Below are 20,665 nucleotides of genomic sequence, written 5' to 3'. Positions count from 1 at the left end.
TGTTCCATGATTCATTGTTTACAAATAACACCCAGTGGTCCATGGTATATGTACCCTCCTTAATGCCTATCACAAGACTACCTTTCAATAAAAACATTTTGGATGGTGGGATTACTAAAATAGCTTTCTGCATATTACAGTTCTTTACTGTGATACTTTCCATAGCATGCCTTTTATTCTGAAACACTTTTGAAGTACAGAAAACTTGCAAGAATAATACAAAGAACTTGTTTCTTCTGAGTTATTTATTTGAAAGTGCCTTGTCTATATTACCTATGAAATCTTTAGTATGGATTTCCTAAACGCGAGGACATTCTCCGACATAGCTACAGTATAACCACCAATTCAGTCAAACATTGACACATTGCTACCATTTTGCCCCCGAGATCCCCAATCAGATTTTGCTATTTGTCCCAATAATGCCTTTTATTGGAAAAGGGCCAGTTGAGTATCAACTGGTGCATTTGGCTGTCATGCAAGTGACGACTCAGCTGCCATGTCTGACATTTTTTTTCTTACTGAGCTTTTCACTTTAATTCCGTGCAGTATTATATTAGTTTCAGATGTACGGCATAGTGATTCAACAGTTCTACACATTGCTCAGTGCTCATCATGGCAAGTCGCTCCTTAATCCCCACCACCTATTTCAGGCAACCACCCACCTCCCTCCCCTCTGGTAACCATGAATTCTCTATAGTTGAGTCTGTTTCTTGGTTTGTGTCTCTCGCCTCTTTTTTTCCATTTCCTCATTTGTTTCTTAAATCCCACATATGAATGAAATCATATGGTATATGTCTTTCTCTGACTAACTTATTTCGCTTAGCATAATACTCTCTAATGCCATCCATATTGTTGCAAATGGTAAGAGTCCATTCTTTTTTATGGCTGAATGCTATTCGTGTGTGTGTGTGTCTGTGTGTGTGTGTGTGTGTGTGTGTGTATCCACACCAGGTCTATATGACTGGCTATTTTGAAGACAACAAACAGATTACTTGATAAATGCCTCTCATGTTTCCTCATGATTAGATTCAGGTCGTGAGGTCATGCATTTCTGATAGGAGTAACACCAAAGTGAGGCTGTGTTCTCATTTCCTTCTATTGGGTGGTACACAGTTTTGATTTGTCCCGTTATTGGTGGTGTTAACTTTGGTCACTCAATTAAGGTGGTGTCTACCAAATTTTCCCCTGTAAAATGATTATTTTTCTCTTTGTAGCTAGTAAATACTTTAAGACTATGTTAATGAGCCATTCCTCACTGACCTTTCATCCACTAGTTTCCATTGCTATCTCTTGGCTAAATTATTTATTACTCTGATGGTTGCCAAGTCATGAGCTTTAAAATTCCATCATTCCTTCCACATCTATTAGCTAGAATTCTACTAAAGGAAATTCTTTCACTCATACCCACTTTTCTACCCATTTATTTATATCAGTATGAGTTCAGAGATTCCTATTTTTATTCAAAGGGTTATAATTTGTTATCACTATTTGTTTTGATGCTCAAGGTGTTCCAGATTTGGCTATTAGCTGCCCATTCAAGCTGGTATTTCCTTAACTTTTGGGCACAACAGTGTGTTTCAGGCTCATCTTACCTTTTCCCAACCCTAGAATCAGCCATCTTTCTAGAAGTCCAAATTCCTTTTAGTGGATAATGATATCTAGAAACCAAGATCTGGGCATTTGGCATGCTTGCTGATATCAGGGTTGTGCTGCTGTCAGTGCACATCAGAGGCTAGAGCTGGGGAATCTGTATGTATGTACTGTGAGTATATATTTAAATATATGTATATGTATCCATGTTTACATCTATATTTCTATATCTGCCTACCTACCTATCAGAAATCTGAGTTCATATCGATAACCTCTGGTTCCAACTCAACACCAGAGTTCATTCTATCTTCTCTTTTTCCCTATTTGTAACTTCCTCCCATTATTATCAGTAGGTTTACTTTTTGGATCTGTATCCCTTGTATACGACCCATCACCACCACAGCCACCCTGCGCAGACCCCACCTCATCTCACTTGTGCTCTGACCCCCACTCTAGGCTTCTACTGTCCTCTTCGTTGCAACAACCTCCTGCAGTTTCACTTCTGCCATCTCTTTTGTGTGTGTGTTTATGATAACTTACTTTCTCCCTAAGTAATACATATTCATCACAGACTTCTTTTTTAAATGCATGAAAAAGAAAGGTATAAAGAAGATGATAAAAGATGTAAAAGATGGTTATAATCCCATAATCCTTACAAGAGCCCTTGTTAACATTCTGACATATTTCCTCACGGTCCTTATGGGGATCCCCCTGGAAACTATAACTGGTATAATTCTCTGTGCTGCATGTGCTACTTTGTATTTTCCCATGTAATCAAATACTCTTGAAAACTCATTAATGTATGCATGCCTTCATTTTGTCCTTTGCCTAGAAGGGGCTGTTGAGGAAATAAAATTAGGTAACACCTGCAGAAGTGTTTAGTAAATGTAAACGTGCAGCACAATTATGCCGCTACTACATTATTTGGGGCCTGTGTTTCCTACCAGCATGTGTCTCATTCATCTCTGGTCCCTCTGTCTTTCTCTCTACCCATCACACGTAGCATGATGAGCAAATTTGTTAAAATGGTACCTAGTCAGCTGTCCTGTGAATACTAAGATTCTCCTAGAAGAATCCACTGATGATGACAAAACCAGACCCAGATAGTCAGAAACCAGTAGTAACCAGCTGTGGGTAGTGAGCAAAGTTCTTCCTAACCTCATCCTCTGTGACCAAACGATCTTATTTGAAAAATAAGGAACCAAACTCTTGCCTTTCCTGAAGCTGCCTGCTGCCATGTCAGATCAACCTGGAAGGACTTCAGTGAGGAAAAGAAAATAGGAATTTGCCAAAATAGCTTCACAATATTCCCTGGTTATGTACAAGTAGTAATTTCACACATGATCTTCTTTCCCAAGAAAAAAGAAGGGGCCATCCATATCTCTCTTAGGGACGCTGTCTCCAGAAAGTGCTAGACCAAGAAGCAGGAAAAGCAACTGTGTGCCAAAGATGGGAGTGAGGTGGGAAAGAAAAAAAACAGTGTGCTGACATTTTCTTAACTCGTTGGATTTTTTAGATTTCTGTTTCTTCTGTTCAGCTAACTCGCATTCTGTCATCCCTCCTGTGGGAATCCCCAAATTGTTTGCCTTCTTTGAATTTCATTCTCCTCCATCACAGGGATAAAACTGACTGCAAACCGGCCTAATTTCCCTCTTCTCCATGTACTCACATGATCTGTAATGTGACTTCATACCCTTTCCCACCAAAAATTATAGTATTTTCCACTCCCTTAGGTGGAACCGAGTTTATGATTTGCACTGGCCAACAGAATGCTGTGGAAGCAACAGAATGTCAGTCCCCAGCCTGAGCCTTAAGAGACATTTTATGCTTCCATTCTCTCTCTCGGGATCTTAACACCAACATGTAAACAAACCAGGCTAGCTGCTACAGAATGAGAGGTAATGTGGAAAGCTTTGTTGTTCCAGCTGCGGTCATCCTAGATCAGCTGTTCAGCTAGCTGACCTCCCAAACACACAAACAAACTCAGCCAAGACCCAGCAGAGCTACCTAGCTGAACTATAGACTTGTAAGCAATAATACAGTTTTAATAACTTATTGTCTTAAGCCACTGAGTTTGTGGACTGTTATGCATGCGTATGCTAACTGATAGCTGTGGGATGAATTCTCAATCAAAGTGGAAGGGCCTTTAAGTGGGAAGATGAGTTAGATTCCAGTTGTGGTAAAGAGAGCAGTAGACCAGAAGTATAAAACCTTGAGTCTTGGGCCCCTCTTCTGCCAATTTCTGGGGCACAGGATCTTGGATAAGAAACCTCTCCCTTATTCTTCATTTCCTCATATTAAGAATGGAAATACAGCTCACTTTCCTGTCTAATTATTAATAACTGGGTTGCTGCAAAGATTAAGTGAGATCATGTGCTTGCAAATGAAGTCTGTAATTAAGAGGGTATGATAAAATTCTCAATAGCAGAGCACCAGTGAGGCAAGAATAATTATAATCCTTGAAATTTACAGCTGGGACTTGGTACTGAAATACAAACTTTGAAGCTACTGTAGACAGAAGACTGGAAGATATTCTTACATCTCATAGCAGCTTTCCTATTAGGGAGGACTTGTCCAATGTGGGCAAAGATGACATAGAATAAGGTGAAGTAAGACAAAGATCTAATCAGAATCTGTCGAGGTATACTCAGGGTGGTATGCCCCTTGGGCTTCAGGTCATACCACTTGGGTTCAAATTCCAGTTCCTCCCCTTGGCAGCCTTAGTGTCATCACCAAAATGACAGTGGACCACAAATTCAATTTCTATTTATTTTTAAGTTAATGATAAGCAGACTATCGTGTATTCCATTAGTGAGGGCTCTGTGTAATGTGTAGCAAGGAGAAGAGGAGGGGGAGGGCTAAGAGAGGGACTCTAGATGCAGACACTCCTATTTGTTTATAACTCACCTACTGAGAAAGGCAGAAAGGTTTCCCTTTTCTTAAACTGTCCATTCTCCAGAAAATGCTCCGGATTGAACGTGTCGGGGGTGGCCCATTCTGCGGGGTCCCTGTGCAGTGCAGTCAGATTGGTCAGGATCATGGTCCCCTGGAGAAGGCAGCAAAGACTCAGGCAAGGCTTGACCCACACAACACACCTACTCAGAAGAATAGCAGTCCCCTGACTCCCACACCAGGGGCTGATCACACCCCACCCCACAGACTCCCTCCCCCTCCCCAACTCACTGTCTTTCGAGCCCAGTCCCTCTCCCACCCACCCTGGCCCCTGCTCTTTGTGATGGGACAGCTTCAAGTGATGGGCTTGCAGGGCATTTGACCAGGGAAGTGTAGATTCTATTGTCTGCAGAAGGGATCTTCCTACAGGGACTGCTCCACACTGGAAACGCAGAGTGAGCTTTGAACAGGATTTAGTGATGCCACACCCATCCACACACCCACATCTTGAATACCTTTCAGTAGCTTCCCACCACCCTTAGCTGAGAGACCCATCTGCTGACCCCCCCCCCCCGCCCCCCGGTTTGGACCGCTCTCCTTCTACCTGCGCTCACACTACAGAGGCCTCCTTTCAGTTTCTCAAAAATGCTATGTTCCTACTCACTTCCAGGGCCTTTTATAAGCTCTTCACCTTGCCTGGAATGCCTTTTTTCTCTATCACTGAGGTAACTCTCAATCATCCTTTAATCCTCAACTCAAACACTTCCCTTTGGAAGCCCTTTACTCCTAGTTCCAGCTGGCCTGTATCTTTATGGAATCCAGTGAGTTCTCCCAGCTGAGCATTTATCATGGTTTGTAAGTATATACTTGCATGATTACTTTATTCAGAGTTGTTTTCCTAGATGGGGCATTTTAGATGCTTAATGGACATTTATTAAATTACTAAAGAAATAATGGCTATTTTGAGCATTTTCTAAACACTACATGAATGATCTCATTTTATCTCCACCTCTGGAGTAGTTTTAAAGTTGTACGGATAAGTCAGTCAAAGCTCTGAGACATGAAGTGACATGCCCAGAGTCATACAGTGGAAGGAGGTAGAGCCATGATTTGTTCAAGGTCTAGTTTATGTCAAAGCCATGGCTCCATGCCTCTATAAGATACAGTCAGTGAGATTTCTCAGTTCCCATGGTCTTTATTAAAGCTGATATTAAAAATCAGTGGTAGAACGACTCTGTTGAGCTAAACGAATTGCTAGAAAAATGCAAACAGCACCTGTGAAATAACTTAGACCTCAGCCTTCACCCACAAGATGGCAATCAGTAAGAAAACAGTGAATGGAAACAGCTGTAGGAATAGCTATAGGAATGGGTAAGCGCCTCCGGTTCTGTCCCCAGGTAAGGCACACACAAAGGGACCTAGACAAATTGGAATGGATCCACAGAAGCCGACCAAGACCTTGAGAAAGAAAAGGAACTATATGTGCAGTGTGCAGAGAGGACACCAGAGGGCCGAGCTGTCGCGGAGATCTTAAGACTGGTGGGCAGCTTGAGAACAAAGTTTCCTTTGTGAGGAAATTGAGTCAGTAATCAAAAATCTCCCCACAAACAAGAGTCAAGGACTGGATGGTTTCCCAGGGGAATTCTACCAAACATTTAAAGAAGAATTAATACCTATTCTTCTGAAACTGTCTCAAAAGAAAAGAAATAGGAGGAAAACTTCCAAACTCATTCTGTGAGGCCAGCATTACTTTGATCCCCAAACCAGACAAAGATAATAATAAAAAAGAACTATAGACCAATATCACCGATGAACATGGATGCAAAAATTCTCACTAAGTTGCTAGTAATAGGATCCAACAGTACATTAGAAGGATTATTCACCACGACCAATTGGGATTTATTCCTGGGTTGCAAGGTTGGTTCAACATCGGCAAATCAATCAGTGTGATACAGTACATTAATAAGAGAAAGAACGAGAACCATATGATCCTCTCAATAGATGCAGGGAAAAAAAATTTGACAAAGTACAGCATGCTTTCTTGATAAAAACTCTCGGCCATGTAGGGATAGAGGGAACATAATATCATAAAAGCCACATACGAAAAACCCACAGCAAATATCAACCTCAAGAGGGAGAAACTGAGAGCTTTTCCTCCAAGAACAGGAACATGCCAGGGATGTCCACTCTTACTACTATTGTTTAAAATGTACTAGAAGTCCCACCATCGGCACCAGACAACAAAAAGAAAGAAAATGCATCCAAATCAGCAAAGAAGTCAAACTTTCATTCTTCGCCTATGACTTGATGACTCTATGTAGAAAACCCAAACAACTCCACCCCAAAATTGCTAGAACTGATCATCGGGATTCAGCAAAGTCACAGGATATAAAATCAAAGCATAGAAGTCAGTTGCACTTCTATACACTAACAGTGATACAGAAGAAAGAGAAATTAAGGATCCCATTTGCAATTGCACCAAAAACCATAACTTCCCTAGGAACAAGTCTAACCAAAGTGGTAAAAAATCTGTACTCTGAAAACTATAGAACACTTATGAAAGAAACCATGGAGGACAAAAAGAAATGGAAAAACATTCATGCTCATGGATTAGAACAAATATTGTTAAAATGTCTATGCTACCCAAAGCAATCTACAGATTCAGTGCAATACCTATCAAAATGCCATCAACGTTTTTCACTGAGCTGGAACAAACAATCCTAAAATTTGCATGGAACCAGAAAAGACCCCAAATAGCCAGAGGAATATTGAAAAAGAAAACCAAAGCTTAGGGCATCACAATGCCAGCCTTGAAGGTCTATTACAAAGCTGTCATCATCAAGACAGCATGGTACTGGCACGAAAACAGACGCATAGATCACTGGAACAGAATAAAGAACCCAGAAATGGTCCTTCAATGACTCTGTGGTCAACTAATCTTCAACAAAGCAGGAAAGAATATCCAATGGAAAAAGTACAGTCTCTTCAACAAATGTGCTGGGAAAATTAGACAGCCACATGTAGAGGAATGAAACTGGACCATTTTCTTACATCATACAGAAAGATAAACTCAAAATGGATGAAAGACCTCAATGTGAGACAGGAACCCATCAAAATCCCAGAGGAGAACATAGGCAGTTACCTCTCTGATCTTGGCGGCAGCAGCTTCTTGCTAGACACGTCTCCAAAGGCAAGAGAAACAAAAGCAAAAATGCTTTATGGGGACTTTACCAAGATCAAAAGCTTTGCCCAGCAAAGAAAACAGTCAACAAAACTGAAAGGCAACCTGCAGAATGGGAGAAGATATTTGCAAATGTCTTATCAGATAAAGGGCTAGTATCTAAAATCTACAAAGAATTTATCAAACTCAACAGCCAAAGAACAAATAATCCAATCAAGAGATGCACAGAATACCTGAACAGACCTTTCTCCAAAGAAGACATACAAATGGCCAATAGACACATGAAAAAATGTTCAACATCACTGGGCATCAGGGAAATACAGATCAAAACCACAATGAGATACAACCTCACACCAGTCAGAGTGGCTAAAATGAATAACTCAGGAAACCAGATGTTGGTGAGGATACAGAGAAAGGGGAACCCTCCTACACTGTTGGTGGGAATGCAAGCTGGTGCAGCCACTCTGGAAAACAGTATGAAAATTCCTCAAAAAGCTGAAAATAGAGCTACCCTACAGCCCAGCAATTGTACTACCTGGTGTTTATCCAAAGGATACAAACCTAGTGATTTGAAAGGGCACATGCACCCCAATGTTTATAGCAACAATGTTCACAATAGCCAAAATATGGAAAGAGCCCAGTTGTCAATAGATGAGTGGATAAAGGTGTGGTATATATAAACAGTGGAATATTAGCTATCAAAAAGAATGGCATTTTGCCATTTGCAGCAACATGGATGGAACTAGATGGTGTAAATGGTCTCAAATGTCCTTTCATTCTTCAATATTCTATAACCCCATGATTATGAGGCAGAATTTTCCAAGTCTGGCAGGTCCCTAGTGCTGTGAGAAACTCCACCCTGGCAAAGCAAAGGGTCACACGACAAGTCTGACGGAGAATTGCTGCTTGCTGATCCGCACAAAGATCCATAATGCACATCACATGGTTAAAAAACAAAAAAACTGAGACATCCCACAGCAAAGAAAAGCCAGTCTTTGCCTAATCATACTTGACCATGGAATCCCCCTTCCCCTCCATAATACCTGTTAATGTCTAGTTGAATTTATGTTCCAAAGACCACAAATAGGGAAAAAAAGCCAGTATTATCTCAGGTGTAACACAGCACTCTTCGCATGTAAGCGATTCCCTAGGACAAGGGTATGGGTCACAGTTTCTACCATTTAAAAAGATGGACTTGAGGATCTGAGGCCGGGAGTCCCTGGTTACCTTGGGCAGGTAGTATCCAGCAAGTGTGGTATCACCTGTCACTTCCCTGGGCACGTTCAGGGGGATGATATTTGCCATTCTCTGCACCTCATGGATGACAGCGTTGGTGTAGGGCATGGCCTCTCGAGTGGCTAAGCTCGGCAGCTGTGACTGACCAATCACCCTGTCGATCTCAGCTTGGACTTTTTCTGGAAAAGAAAGTTTTTTATTCTATTATTCCACAACCTTCCTTAAGCCTGATTAAGCTGAAGAATGGAATGATCAGGATTAAAATGACTAAAAAAAAAAAAAAAAAGAAAGAAAGAAAAATAGGCTAAAACTATAGCAGGCATTATAGATTCTGGTTTTTCAGGAGATATTTCAGAGTGAAAAGTGGGCCTGGATTTAATATATCTGGTTGCAAAGTCTTGCTCTGCAGCATTACTGCTGCAAGTTACTTAAACTCTTTGAGCCTCTGTTTTCTCTTCTTAGTGAGGATGCTCTATATTCCTCTTAAGGAGATCTTGAGATTTACATGAACTAGTTTAGGTGGGCACCCAGCAAGTCAAAGAAAATGCTAACTGTGCCCCAATATACCTTTTTTCCCTCTTTTTTTTCTTTTTCTACAATAGTAGAGATTTTAGCAGGACTCCTGGTTGCCCAGCTATAGACTACATTTCCCAGATTCCCTTGTGACTAAGTGTGACCACATGACTATGTTCTGGTCAACAGACTCTATGTAAAAGGGATGTTTAATACTTAAAACATATCCTTAAAGGAAGGGTATGCATTTCCTTCTTCCCTTCTTCCCTACCTCTTCGAGGAAAGGCAGCCCTTGAGGTGAGCCATCTTTGAGAGTGCAAACAAGGGCATCATTCTAGATACAACAGAGCAACATGTTGGGAGGACCTTAGAGCCCAGAGGGCTCTGCAGATTCCAGCTCAGGCTTTTTTACTTTAGAGAGAAATAGATAAAGTGAATTTATTTCTCACTGGCCGTTTAAAACATTTTTAAACTTGTGGTAAAAGGTATGTGACATAAAATTTACCATATTAACCATATTTGAGCATACAGCTTAAAGATTTTATATATATATATATATATATACTCATATATGTGTGTATATATATATACACACACAATGTTGGTTGCACAATGTGATTTTATATATATATATAATGTATATTTTATATATATACTATATATAAATATATAAAAATATATAAAATATATAAATAAAATATATAAAACACATATATAATATACATTATATATATAAAATATTTTATATATATATATATGTATTTATATATATATATAATCACATTGTGCAACCAATCTCCAGAATTTTTATCTGGAAAAACTGAAACTGTACATCCATTAAACAATAACTTCTCATTTTCTCCCTTCCTGAAGCCCTTGGAAACCACCATTCTACTTTCTGTTTCTATGTATTTGGCTACTCTAGAAACCTCATGTAAATGGAACTATCAGTATATGTCTTTTTGTGACTGTATTCTTTAACTTAGCATAATGTCCTGAAGGTTCATCCCTGTTAGAGCATGTGTCAGAATTTCCTTCCTGTTTAAGACTGAATAGTTTTGTTTATCCAGTCTTCCATTGATGAACACTTGGGTTGCTTCTGTCTTTGTGTGGTGAATAAAGTTGCTATGAAGATGGGTATAAACAGCCATCATTTTAAGCTATTGTTATTTTAGAGACCTTATTACAGAAGCCAAATCTATAACCTAATGAGGTAGCTTTTCAACTTTTTAGAAAATATAATTCATAGTTCTAAAAGCATTTACATCATGACTAAAGGCACATAAACACAAATATACACACATGTAAAACATACTTCTATGTATAATTATGGAAAGAAATAGTTTCATGAACAAATTTATCCTTACTACATGGGAAGTACTCTGATCTTTTCTATTCTATTTTTATTTTAGGAAAAAATGTTGGTCTTGGTCTACTAAATTGATTTTATGTCCCATTAACAAACTGTTACCCACAGTTTGAAAAACTGTATCCTAATATCCAGTCTCTCCTATGCTCAAACTGTTCTGGGTCCTAGAGGGAAAAAAAAAAAAAGAAGAAGAAAATTGCAACCATCACTGCTTTGAATGGACAATAGTCTTTGGGGAAGATACATGAATAATGTGCAATCAGCACAGCAGTGGAGGCATATTATGGCATCTCTAGAGGAAGAAAATAATCCTAATAATCCTAAAGTCATCTTTAAAGGAAGTAGTTTCCTACAAGCATGAGGGAACATCTTAGAGGAGGTTGTATTTGAGCAGATTTCTTCAAGCGCCATCTGGTGATTTGCCATATAGAGAAACTGGGGAACTGCATAAGTGGTAAAGGGAAGAGCAGTCCTGATGGCAGAGGCATAAATAAGGACAGTGCAAAACAAAACAAAACAAAAACTAAAAAACAACCATGTAATTTAGTGAGACCACCATGCAGGGTGGGTAGAGCTGAGGCTGGACAGACAGAAGGAGGCACATCAGAGGGCGTGATATGCCAGACTAAGGAGTTTGAACATTATCCACAGGGAAACAGAATACATTACTTACAAGGACGGAAGGCTGTAACCAGATTTCATGTAAGAATGTCAGTCTTTTCCTGGAGCTCACCACAATGTCAATTCACTCCATTGACTCCCCTCTAGACTCTGGGTTTCCTGAGGGCAGGGACTTTGTTATATTGCTATGATGTGAACCCATCCGAATCCAACAGAAAACCTGAAGACGGTACCTGTTTTCAAGTACCACCTCATGATTGTCCTGGCTTTTCATTCTACCATGTTATCTTCTAGCCCCAGCTAGGGGGCAGTATGCTCCAGGAGGTACCATTCTGTCCGGGCCCAGGGACACTCCCTGACATGCTCACCTTGGATTTCTGGGTTGAGGGCCAAGTAAAGCAGACCCCAGCGCAGTGTGGTTGAAGTTGTCTCGGTTCCAGCGAAGAAGAGGTCCAGGGTGCTATAGATGAGATTTTCTTCATGGAAACTTGATGTAGCATTGTCCCTGTTCTAGAAAGCACAATGTTTTGGGGTTTACTCAGTTGGTTCTTGGTTGCTACAATACACAGTGCTTCACCCTAGGGTGAGAACATGAAAGAAAAGATCCCTCTTGGCCAGCTCAAGAGGTAGAGGCTTATTATGCATTATCACTAGCATCCTCCTGCCCCAAGTGCTGGAAGCTTTTGTTGGCTTTGGTGGATGAAAATCAAGATAACTTTTTCATTTATGCCTATAATTTGGGAGAATCTATTAGTACAGTGGAAAGAGAAACAGATTAATAGAAAGACCTGGATTCCAATATTAGCTATATCGTTGTGAACTATCTGCATGACCCTGGGGCAAGTCACTTAATCTCTCTGTACCTCAGTTTTCTGTTTCAAAAAAGAGCAATGAAATACACATGCCCTTTAAGATGGCATTATGAATTACATGAGATATAAAGAGCACGTAACAATACTCAACACATGCTTGTACTGATACCAGGAAGAATAAACTGAACTCCTCTTATGTAAAACAATTCTCATATTTCCCTGTTAATCTCTTCCTTTCTAGGTGAAACCAAGAAAGGTTGATTCCATCAACCTCACAGCCCTCCATCATCTTTGTCACCTTCCCCTGGAAGCTTCAATTTGTCAACAGACCTGTCAATGTGTGGCCCCATACCTGCACAACATATAGAAAGTAAAGTCTCCTCCTCTGTGGAGAGATCAGTGCTTCTACTAATGTTATCCAATATGGTGAAATAAAAGAGGAGGTGGATAGAAATCCACCAATCTATCAATGCCAAGGAGGCTCAACTAAGCTAATGAGTGAAAGATTATGACACTGATGCCTGGATGTTCATTGACCACAGGGTTTACTGTGCTGAAGGCAGTCCCCCCAATGTGGCTTTTCCCTGAGTCTTTCCTATAATATTGGAAAGTGGGTGGCAGGAAGATCAGGGAGGAAGGCAAAAGTCCCACCCGGGCCCTGAGCTTGAACTCTGGCATCCAGCTTAGCTCTTCTTGTGTTCTGCGCTGGGGGCTAAGGGAAGGGGCAGTCAACTGGGCACAGGTCCAGCTAAAAATGAAAGAGTCCTTTGAAGATTATTTGTTAGTTTTCCTTTTATATATAGCTCCTTCAGATATGGGCAAAGCATGGAGAACAGAAGATGAACAGGTAGTATTTGGGCATCCTCAAGGCCTCAACCCAAATATTGTTCAACCCCTATCTTTATTTCTACTTACCTTGTCAATCCTGAGTAAATGCTGCTCTTATACTCTATGAAAGGCTGCCTCTATATTGACTGCCCCGTGGTAAGTTAAGTAATGACCCACAGAGGTATCCATATCCTAATCTCTGAAACCTGTGGATGTTACCTTATATGGCAAAAGGGACTTTGTGGTTACGATTAAGATTCTTTTTTTTTTTTTTTTAAGATTTTATTTATTCATTTGACAGAGAAAGATCACAAGTAGGCAGAGAGGGAGAAGCAGACTTCCTGCTGAGAGGAGAGTCTGATGCAGGGCTCAATCCCACGACCCTGAGATCATGATCTGGGCTGAAGACAAAGACTCAACCCACTGAGCCACCCAGGTGCCCCATAAGTTAAGATTTTTGTTGCAGGACAATTATTATGGATAATTCAAAGTAATTACAAGAGTCTTTATAAGAAAGAGGCAAGGGGGTCATAAAGATAAGCTGTAAGAATGATAGCAGAGAAGAGGCTACATACTGGCTTTGAAGATAGACAAAGTGGCTGTAAATCAAGGCAGCCTCTAGAAGGAAAAGTCAAGCAAACAGATTCTTTCTTAGAGCCTCCGGAAGGAACCAGCCCTGCCAACACCTTGATTCTAGCCCAGTGAAACTGCTTTCAGATTTTTGACCTCCAGAACTGAAAGAGAATAGATCTGTGTTGTTCGGAAACCCCAGGTTTGTGGTAATTTGTTATAGCAGCAATGGGAGACTAGTATACCCCCATTTGCTCTTTAAGAACAAAGAAACAAGTTTGGTTCCCTCACCTTTTCTATTTCCTTGAGGTAAGCATCAATAAAATCTCTTGGCTCAGCAGGATTCCAGTCTCTCCTGTGGGTTTCAGTCATATGAGCAATGAACAATTTCAGTTTCTCCCAGTTGCTAAAGAGTGTTTGATGAGGTCCAGGAAGAAAATTCATAATCCATGGAAAAAGATTGTAGAGCTAATTGAGAAAAACAAAACACTCATAGAGACAATCTGATGCCCATTTTTTAAGACAATATAATTGATCATCTCTGTCTTTCATTTATTTGCTCTTAAAATTTGGGTCACCTTAACTCTTCTCTCTCATTCTCTTCTCACCTGCTGGCAAAGCATTTCAGCACTCCATCTGAAGTGTATCCACATCCCGCTGCCCCAGCCATATTGTCCCCTAGTACAAATCACCAGCATTTCTTACGTGGGTGCTGTGACAGCCTCCATCAGCTTCACTGATTCCATTCTTAACCCACTCCCCACAGAGCTCCCAGAGGCATCATTTAATAGTTCAATCAGATCATTTTCCTTCTTGGCTCTCAATCCTCAAGTGACTTTCCATGACTCTACATCATTCTCCTGACATAAGCTCTGCATGTACCAGCCAACCCCTCCTTGCCCACACACACACACAAAACCGTCTCCCCCTTTGCTATCACTCCCTGCCATCTTACTCTCTCTTACTCACTCCAGCGTAGCACCACTGGCCTCTATGATGACATCAAAGATGTTCTTGTTTGGGCCTTTGCATTTGCTATTCCTTCCAGCTAGAACGCTCTTCCTCTGAAATCTATAGAACTCTAGCCCCTCATTTCATTAAAGTGCTGCTCCAAATATCAACACCCTGGAGGGGTCTTAAAACATAATGATCCTATAAGCACCCCTGCTACCCTCTCTCCATTCCCTTATCTTGTTTTATTCTCCTTCATAAGGAGAATTATCACTAATATGTGTGTGTGTGTGTGTAAGATACATATATGTGTTTCATGTGTATGTATTTGCCTGCCCTGCTATGACATAAGCTCCATTTAGGTAAGACATTTTACTGAAAGAAAGCACTTTTAAAAATATTTTCTCTAATAATATCTGGTAGAAAGGAGCATGACAGAATGGAAAGTCACCTAGACTTAAAATGAGACAGATATAGGTCCATTAGCTCTGCTGCTTTTTAACTATAATATTTTGGTGGTGGTGGTGATGATGATGATACAATTTTTTGCTCCTTAGTTTAAATAGCTGCCAGTGGGGCCCTGGGATTATTCTGGTGGCTGGATGACACGAGATCCATATAGCACCTAGCACAAAACCAGTGGACCACTATCTGGATTTACTTACACATTCCCATGTCTGCTTGTATACACCATGATGTGTCATTTCATTTTTAAAGGGTTTTTTCTTTTTTTTTTTTAAATTAACAGATAAAGTTTATATTTGTCCATCAAGATGCCTGGCCTATTTTGAGACTCCAAGAAATACTTAATAACCTTACCCTACTGCCCCTTCTTACACTCTCAGGAATTACTTTTCCTTGGGGAACATCAGCTGGGTACCCACTGAACTCTTACGACTTTCTGTCTTAATAGGACTGGAGAACATGGAATTATTGAACTGGGACTGCTGTGATTAGAAATGAGAACAAGGAATTCAAAATAGCTTTGACAATAATAATAGCTCACATTCATTGCATACTTCAAATGTGTCAGGAATCACACTGCTAACTGCTAACTGCTAAAAGCTAACTGCTTTATTGGTTTTGAAGCGATGAGCATAAAGCTCCAGGCAAAGATGTTTTTCAGGAATAAATAAAAATAAATCCACTTTTAGGTACTAGAGAGGTGGCCTTAACAGGGCCACTTTTCCCATAGAAGTCTCTTCCAAATCCAGGAAAGTGGTTGAGAGACCAAGAAACTGAGCAGTTTCTGACAGACTCACAGACCCAGAGGGACAAAATGGAGAGCAGGGTCCACCAAGGAAAGGGTGATGTTTGAACCCCAAAGGTCTATATGGAATGAGAAGATTGATAATGTCAAGTGTGGACGGGCAGGTAAGTAGTGTAACTGCTTTTGAAACCTTTAGACATCTTTTACGTCCAGGTATAAATTCAAGAGAAATGAGTGGGCATGTCCACATGAACAAGGGTACAAGAATGTTCACGGCAGCTATTCATAACATCCCCAAACTGGAAACAACCCAAATGTTCATCAATAGAGAATAAAGCAACAAACAGTGGCATATTCATACCATGAAATACTATTCAGAATTTTAAAAAGAAAAGAGCAACTGACACAGATAATCTGCAAACAACCTGCCGAGGGAGAAGCAAAGCACAGAAGAGTACTTCTGGGGCCAGCAGAGTGGCTGAGTTAGGGAGGGACATGGAGGGGCGGGACCCAAAGGCAGTGGCAATATCCTGCTTTTAGATAAAATGACATGGATGTATAGGTATATAACATGGACATTTTATTCTTTGCATGCATGTTAGAAATGTTCTTTGTATATAGTCAATATCCAATAATATTATCAAAGAACACTAAAGTCAACAGATTGATTTCAAATAAGTTTGAGTTGAAGTCAATTATAAAAGGTGATAACTTTAGCTTAAACAAAAAGATGATATTTAGTTGGAACCCATCTGTGTCTGACATCAGCTCCAGTATTCTTGTCCAAGATGCAGAAAGAGAACCCCTTACCTGGCATCTCATTGATGCCTCCAGACACGTGACCTCATCCAGCAATCTCAGCAATTCCTGAAACTGTTCATCCTCATACTCAAAGCGCTTCCCAAAGGTGATGGAGCAAATAATATTGGAAACTGCATTGTTCATCTTGAAGTGAGGGTTGAAAGGCTGTCCTGGAGGTGGAAGAAGAGATGAATCCTTTGATTCGCTTATTTCTGTTTTCTACTGAGAGTCTGCTCTTCATGACATTTAACATACTGAGTATAGATTTGCCTGTGAGGCTCTGACCACAGCCCCCTACACAGGGTCTGACATACAGCGAGAACTCGGTCAATACCTGGGAAGTCATACTAACGACCAGCGTTTAAAATCAGTAATGTGTTTAATACCAGTCTTCTTGTGCGTAACCCTAGAGCTCCGTGAAGGCAAGTTCATGACTGGTTGGTCACTGTAATATTCTCAGTGCCTAGCATGGTGCTGTGCACAAGGTAGGTACTTAGGCACTTAGTAAGTATCTGTTCAGTGAGTGAATGAATGAGTCACAATCTCCTGCATCTGTCCTAGGAAACAACTCACCATTCTCTTCTTCTATTGCCTGGATGAGGTAATGGGCTTCCTCCTGAATGCGTTCCTCTAAGCTTTTTCTTCCTAGACCAAAGTTTCTTAGTGTCGCCAGGGTAAACCTTCTTTGCTCCTTCCATGTTTGGCCATTGGACATGATCAATCCTGGAAAAAAAAAAAAGCCAACATTATGTTATTCTTATTCTGTTATGTAAATATATGGCAAATGGTATGGGACTATGTATTGGTGGGAAGACGAAGGGCATTAAGCCACTTGAAAACTATTCAGGGAAATAATCCCAAACTAGTGGATATAGTGGCTAGCCTCATTGCTAGTGCAGAGACCTGAGTGTTTTTACTGCATTATGTATGTTAGCACTTAACAGAAACTTTATGAGATGGGTATAACCCTTACTTTGCAGGGTCAGAATAACCAGCTGAAGAGGCATTTCAGGTCTGCTGGATTCCAAAGTCCATGCTTTGATTACTGGTCACATAAATATACTGAAATATTTGTTTTATGCTACATACTAAGAATGCACTCATGGATAAGATAAAATACACACTCATAAGGAGGCAAGGCTTTCCAAGAACATCTTATCTAAACTGGATCTTGAAAGATAAGGAATGACTCAAGAAAGCAAGGAAGAGTGACTATTCCATGCAGAAAGAATAGCACACGGAAAGGTAAAGGAAAAAAATCTTGTTATATGCAAAAATTCATTTGTTTTACGACACAGATAAGGCCACCCTCCTTTCTTTTCTTCACCTCCAGAGAGTACTCCAACTCCTCTGAGTGCCTGACTTTGGCCTCCACAATCTGCATGAGATAGCCATCTTTGTCAAATCCAGGGGAACTTTTCAACCTTACTTTTCTTGACCTTTCAGCAGTATGAGGGACTTTTCCCCTGAAGCCTTCCCTTCCAGGTGCTCAGGGCAACACACCCTACAGATTTTCCTCCTTTCCATATCTATTGCTAGCTCATCCTCTTCTATCAAATTTTGAAATGATGGAGTTCTTCAAGATAAGCTATAAAGCCTCTTCTCTTCTTCCCCAAAACCCCATGCCTGGGAAATCTCATCAACTCCTAAATTTTTAAATAGCATCTATTGATAGTGAATATTTATTTCTGTCCCTGAGCTCCAAACATACACCACTGTTTGACTGGCTTAGACTACATAAATGCCTTTCAAACTCAGCATATCCATGATTAGATTCATGATGTTCTCCATGCAACTCCACACCCAAGCTAAACATCTGTCCTACTCCAAATATTCCTCCTCTCTATTAGCTCTCTACATCACCTCATTCAGCTTTCCATCTCCATTTAGGTCATCATATCTTATTGGATTTACCCCCCTGGATACCTCAAATTCGTGAATCTTCACTGCTACTAACCTGGTCTAATCTACTCTATTGTCATTTATTGCCATCTCCCTAGTCTACACTGCGACCTTTTCTAACCTAAAATGCTACCATAGTCTCTTGCTCCCTGTATGCCATTTTCTATGGGGCAAACTACATAAGATTTTAAAATGTACAACATAAATATGGTGATTCCTTCATCTACTTAAAACCAAGAATTTCCATTTTTATTAGCAAAAAACCCAACACACTTAACAAGAACTTGTGTGAACAATTCCTGGCCAACCTCAAGAGGTTCCTCTTCCTTCCATTATCTCCATTTAATCCCTGCACTTGCCACACTGGCTACCTTTTACTTCCTCAAGTTCACTGATCTTCTTCCCACCTCAAGAACTTTTTCTATTCTAGTCTATATGCCTGATTGCCTCTTCATTTTGTTAACTTGATTGTCATTTATCTACATTAGCTTTCCTTGCATCCAAGGACTAGGTTAGATGCCACTAATAAATGCATCCTGTACATATCTTAATAAGACTGATGCTTTAAGTTATGAGAGCTAATTGATGCAGTCTTTCTGAATAGAATGTAAGTTATCTAAGGACACATATTTTATCTGCACTACTCACTGTTGTGTTGGTAGTGCCTGTAGGTAGTGCCTGGTAGTGTTGGAAGATTAACTATATCAAAAAGGAATTGGGAAGCAACTGAAAGAAATGGTGCTTTGGTAGAGTAATAGATTTGAGTTATCCATTTAGATTTTTAAATGTTTTGCATTTATTATTTTTTAAAATGAATTTTCTAAGAAATAATTACTGAAAGTAACTTAAGAAATAACACAAAAATTTGAATATATATAGCCAATAAAGAAACTGAAAAAACATTTAATTTATTTTCTATTGTTGGGGGGTTTACAGAGATTTTATTCATTCATTCATTCATTTATTATGTTCAGTTAGCCAACATACAGTAGTGTTTATATCTATTAATGACAATTTTAAGTATTCTTGCCAAAGTGTTCTAACACAAAATGGAAGGCTTAAGATGCTGTAAGAGCCCTAACAAGAAAGCACTGAACTAGAGGCAAGAAGAGGGACTTACATAAGCAGCAGAAGGAAGCATCGATTTGCCTAGGGGAAGAGACTGGAGCAGGAAGCAGAAAGAGATAACAAAAATGCATTGCCTCTTTCTCTGCCATCACTGAGTAATGCAATTACCTGTTCATCAGAGTTTCCAGAGTGAGTTCATGCAGGAGACCCAGCTTCTTCTAAATCCCTGACAGAACCTGCCAGGTTCTCTAAGAGATGCCTTCAGTAGAGAATTGTGGGCATCCAGCATCCAGCGTTCTTTAATTTCTGAAATTTTATAATGGGCCTGCTCCATGAGAGTGTTGGAGAATTATAGCCACAGAGGCATCTTTAACAGATCATAGACTATTGAACACAGCCATCTTACATTGGTTAAGAAACTTACCATTGCTCTTAAAGATACGTCTTCGGACAGGAGTCACAGGGCGGTTCACAAAGATTTGGTTCTGGTCGACAAGGACTTCTTTGATCAAGGGTAATCCAGTTACAACAACTACAGGTAAGTCACCAAGCTGCATGCTAAAAATGTTTCCATATTTCTTCACAAACTGAAAAATAGTCACAGCTGAATATGTACATGTCTGTGTGTCCGGGAATGGAGGGGGTTTGTGTAGCTGGGGAAGATCTTGTACTGAGGAGAGTCTGTGTGTACCTTGGCATGATGGGAACATTTCTTCTCTGTTTCCCTTTCTCCTCCTCTCTACTAGAGTTGGATTGAATTCACTATAGGATGTGGATGTTCTTTATAAATATTTATTCATATATTCAACCTACACAACTTGAGTGAGCAACCACCACTCTCCTAAGAACAAGGCATGAAGATGTAACTATAATAAAATAAACAAGGTCTCCAACCCAGGAGCATCTTAGCTTAGAGTCTAGTGAGGGGAGATAATTCAGAACACGTGACAGGCCAAAGAAGGCTGATATGGTTAATGTAAGTCTGGAGTTGCAATCATGGACTTTTTAGTAAATTGTAAGTGTTGAAGTAGAAGACAATATCCCTTTCCTCAACTTGAAAATTCAAGTCTTAGCTGGGACCAACTATGCAGAAAAGCACTCTAGTTCCTGACTAATGTGGG

The 20,665-nt window shown here is 40.1% G+C and overlaps 1 protein-coding gene across 1 annotated transcript in view; it reads right to left on the bottom strand.

Moving 5' to 3' along the window:
* LOC116567312 (cytochrome P450 2J2) overlaps positions 1-20,665 on the bottom strand; it is a 35,140-nt gene that overhangs the window by 3,755 nt on the left and 10,720 nt on the right. The window contains exons 2-8 of the mRNA XM_032302295.1: positions 19,969-20,131; positions 17,148-17,297; positions 16,584-16,744; positions 13,904-14,080; positions 11,771-11,912; positions 8,891-9,078; positions 4,498-4,636 (exon numbers count right to left, since the gene is read on the bottom strand). Of these exons, the coding sequence (XP_032158186.1) occupies positions 4,498-4,636; positions 8,891-9,078; positions 11,771-11,912; positions 13,904-14,080; positions 16,584-16,744; positions 17,148-17,297; positions 19,969-20,131 (1,120 nt within the window). The remainder of the gene's footprint in view (positions 1-4,497; positions 4,637-8,890; positions 9,079-11,770; positions 11,913-13,903; positions 14,081-16,583; positions 16,745-17,147; positions 17,298-19,968; positions 20,132-20,665) is intronic.

This window comes from Mustela erminea, chromosome 10 (genome assembly GCF_009829155.1).
Source record: "Mustela erminea isolate mMusErm1 chromosome 10, mMusErm1.Pri, whole genome shotgun sequence".
Classification (NCBI taxonomy): Eukaryota; Metazoa; Chordata; class Mammalia; order Carnivora; family Mustelidae; genus Mustela; species Mustela erminea.
The sequence above is the reverse complement of the archived record's forward strand: the minus strand, read 5'-3'. Positions and strand labels throughout refer to the sequence as shown.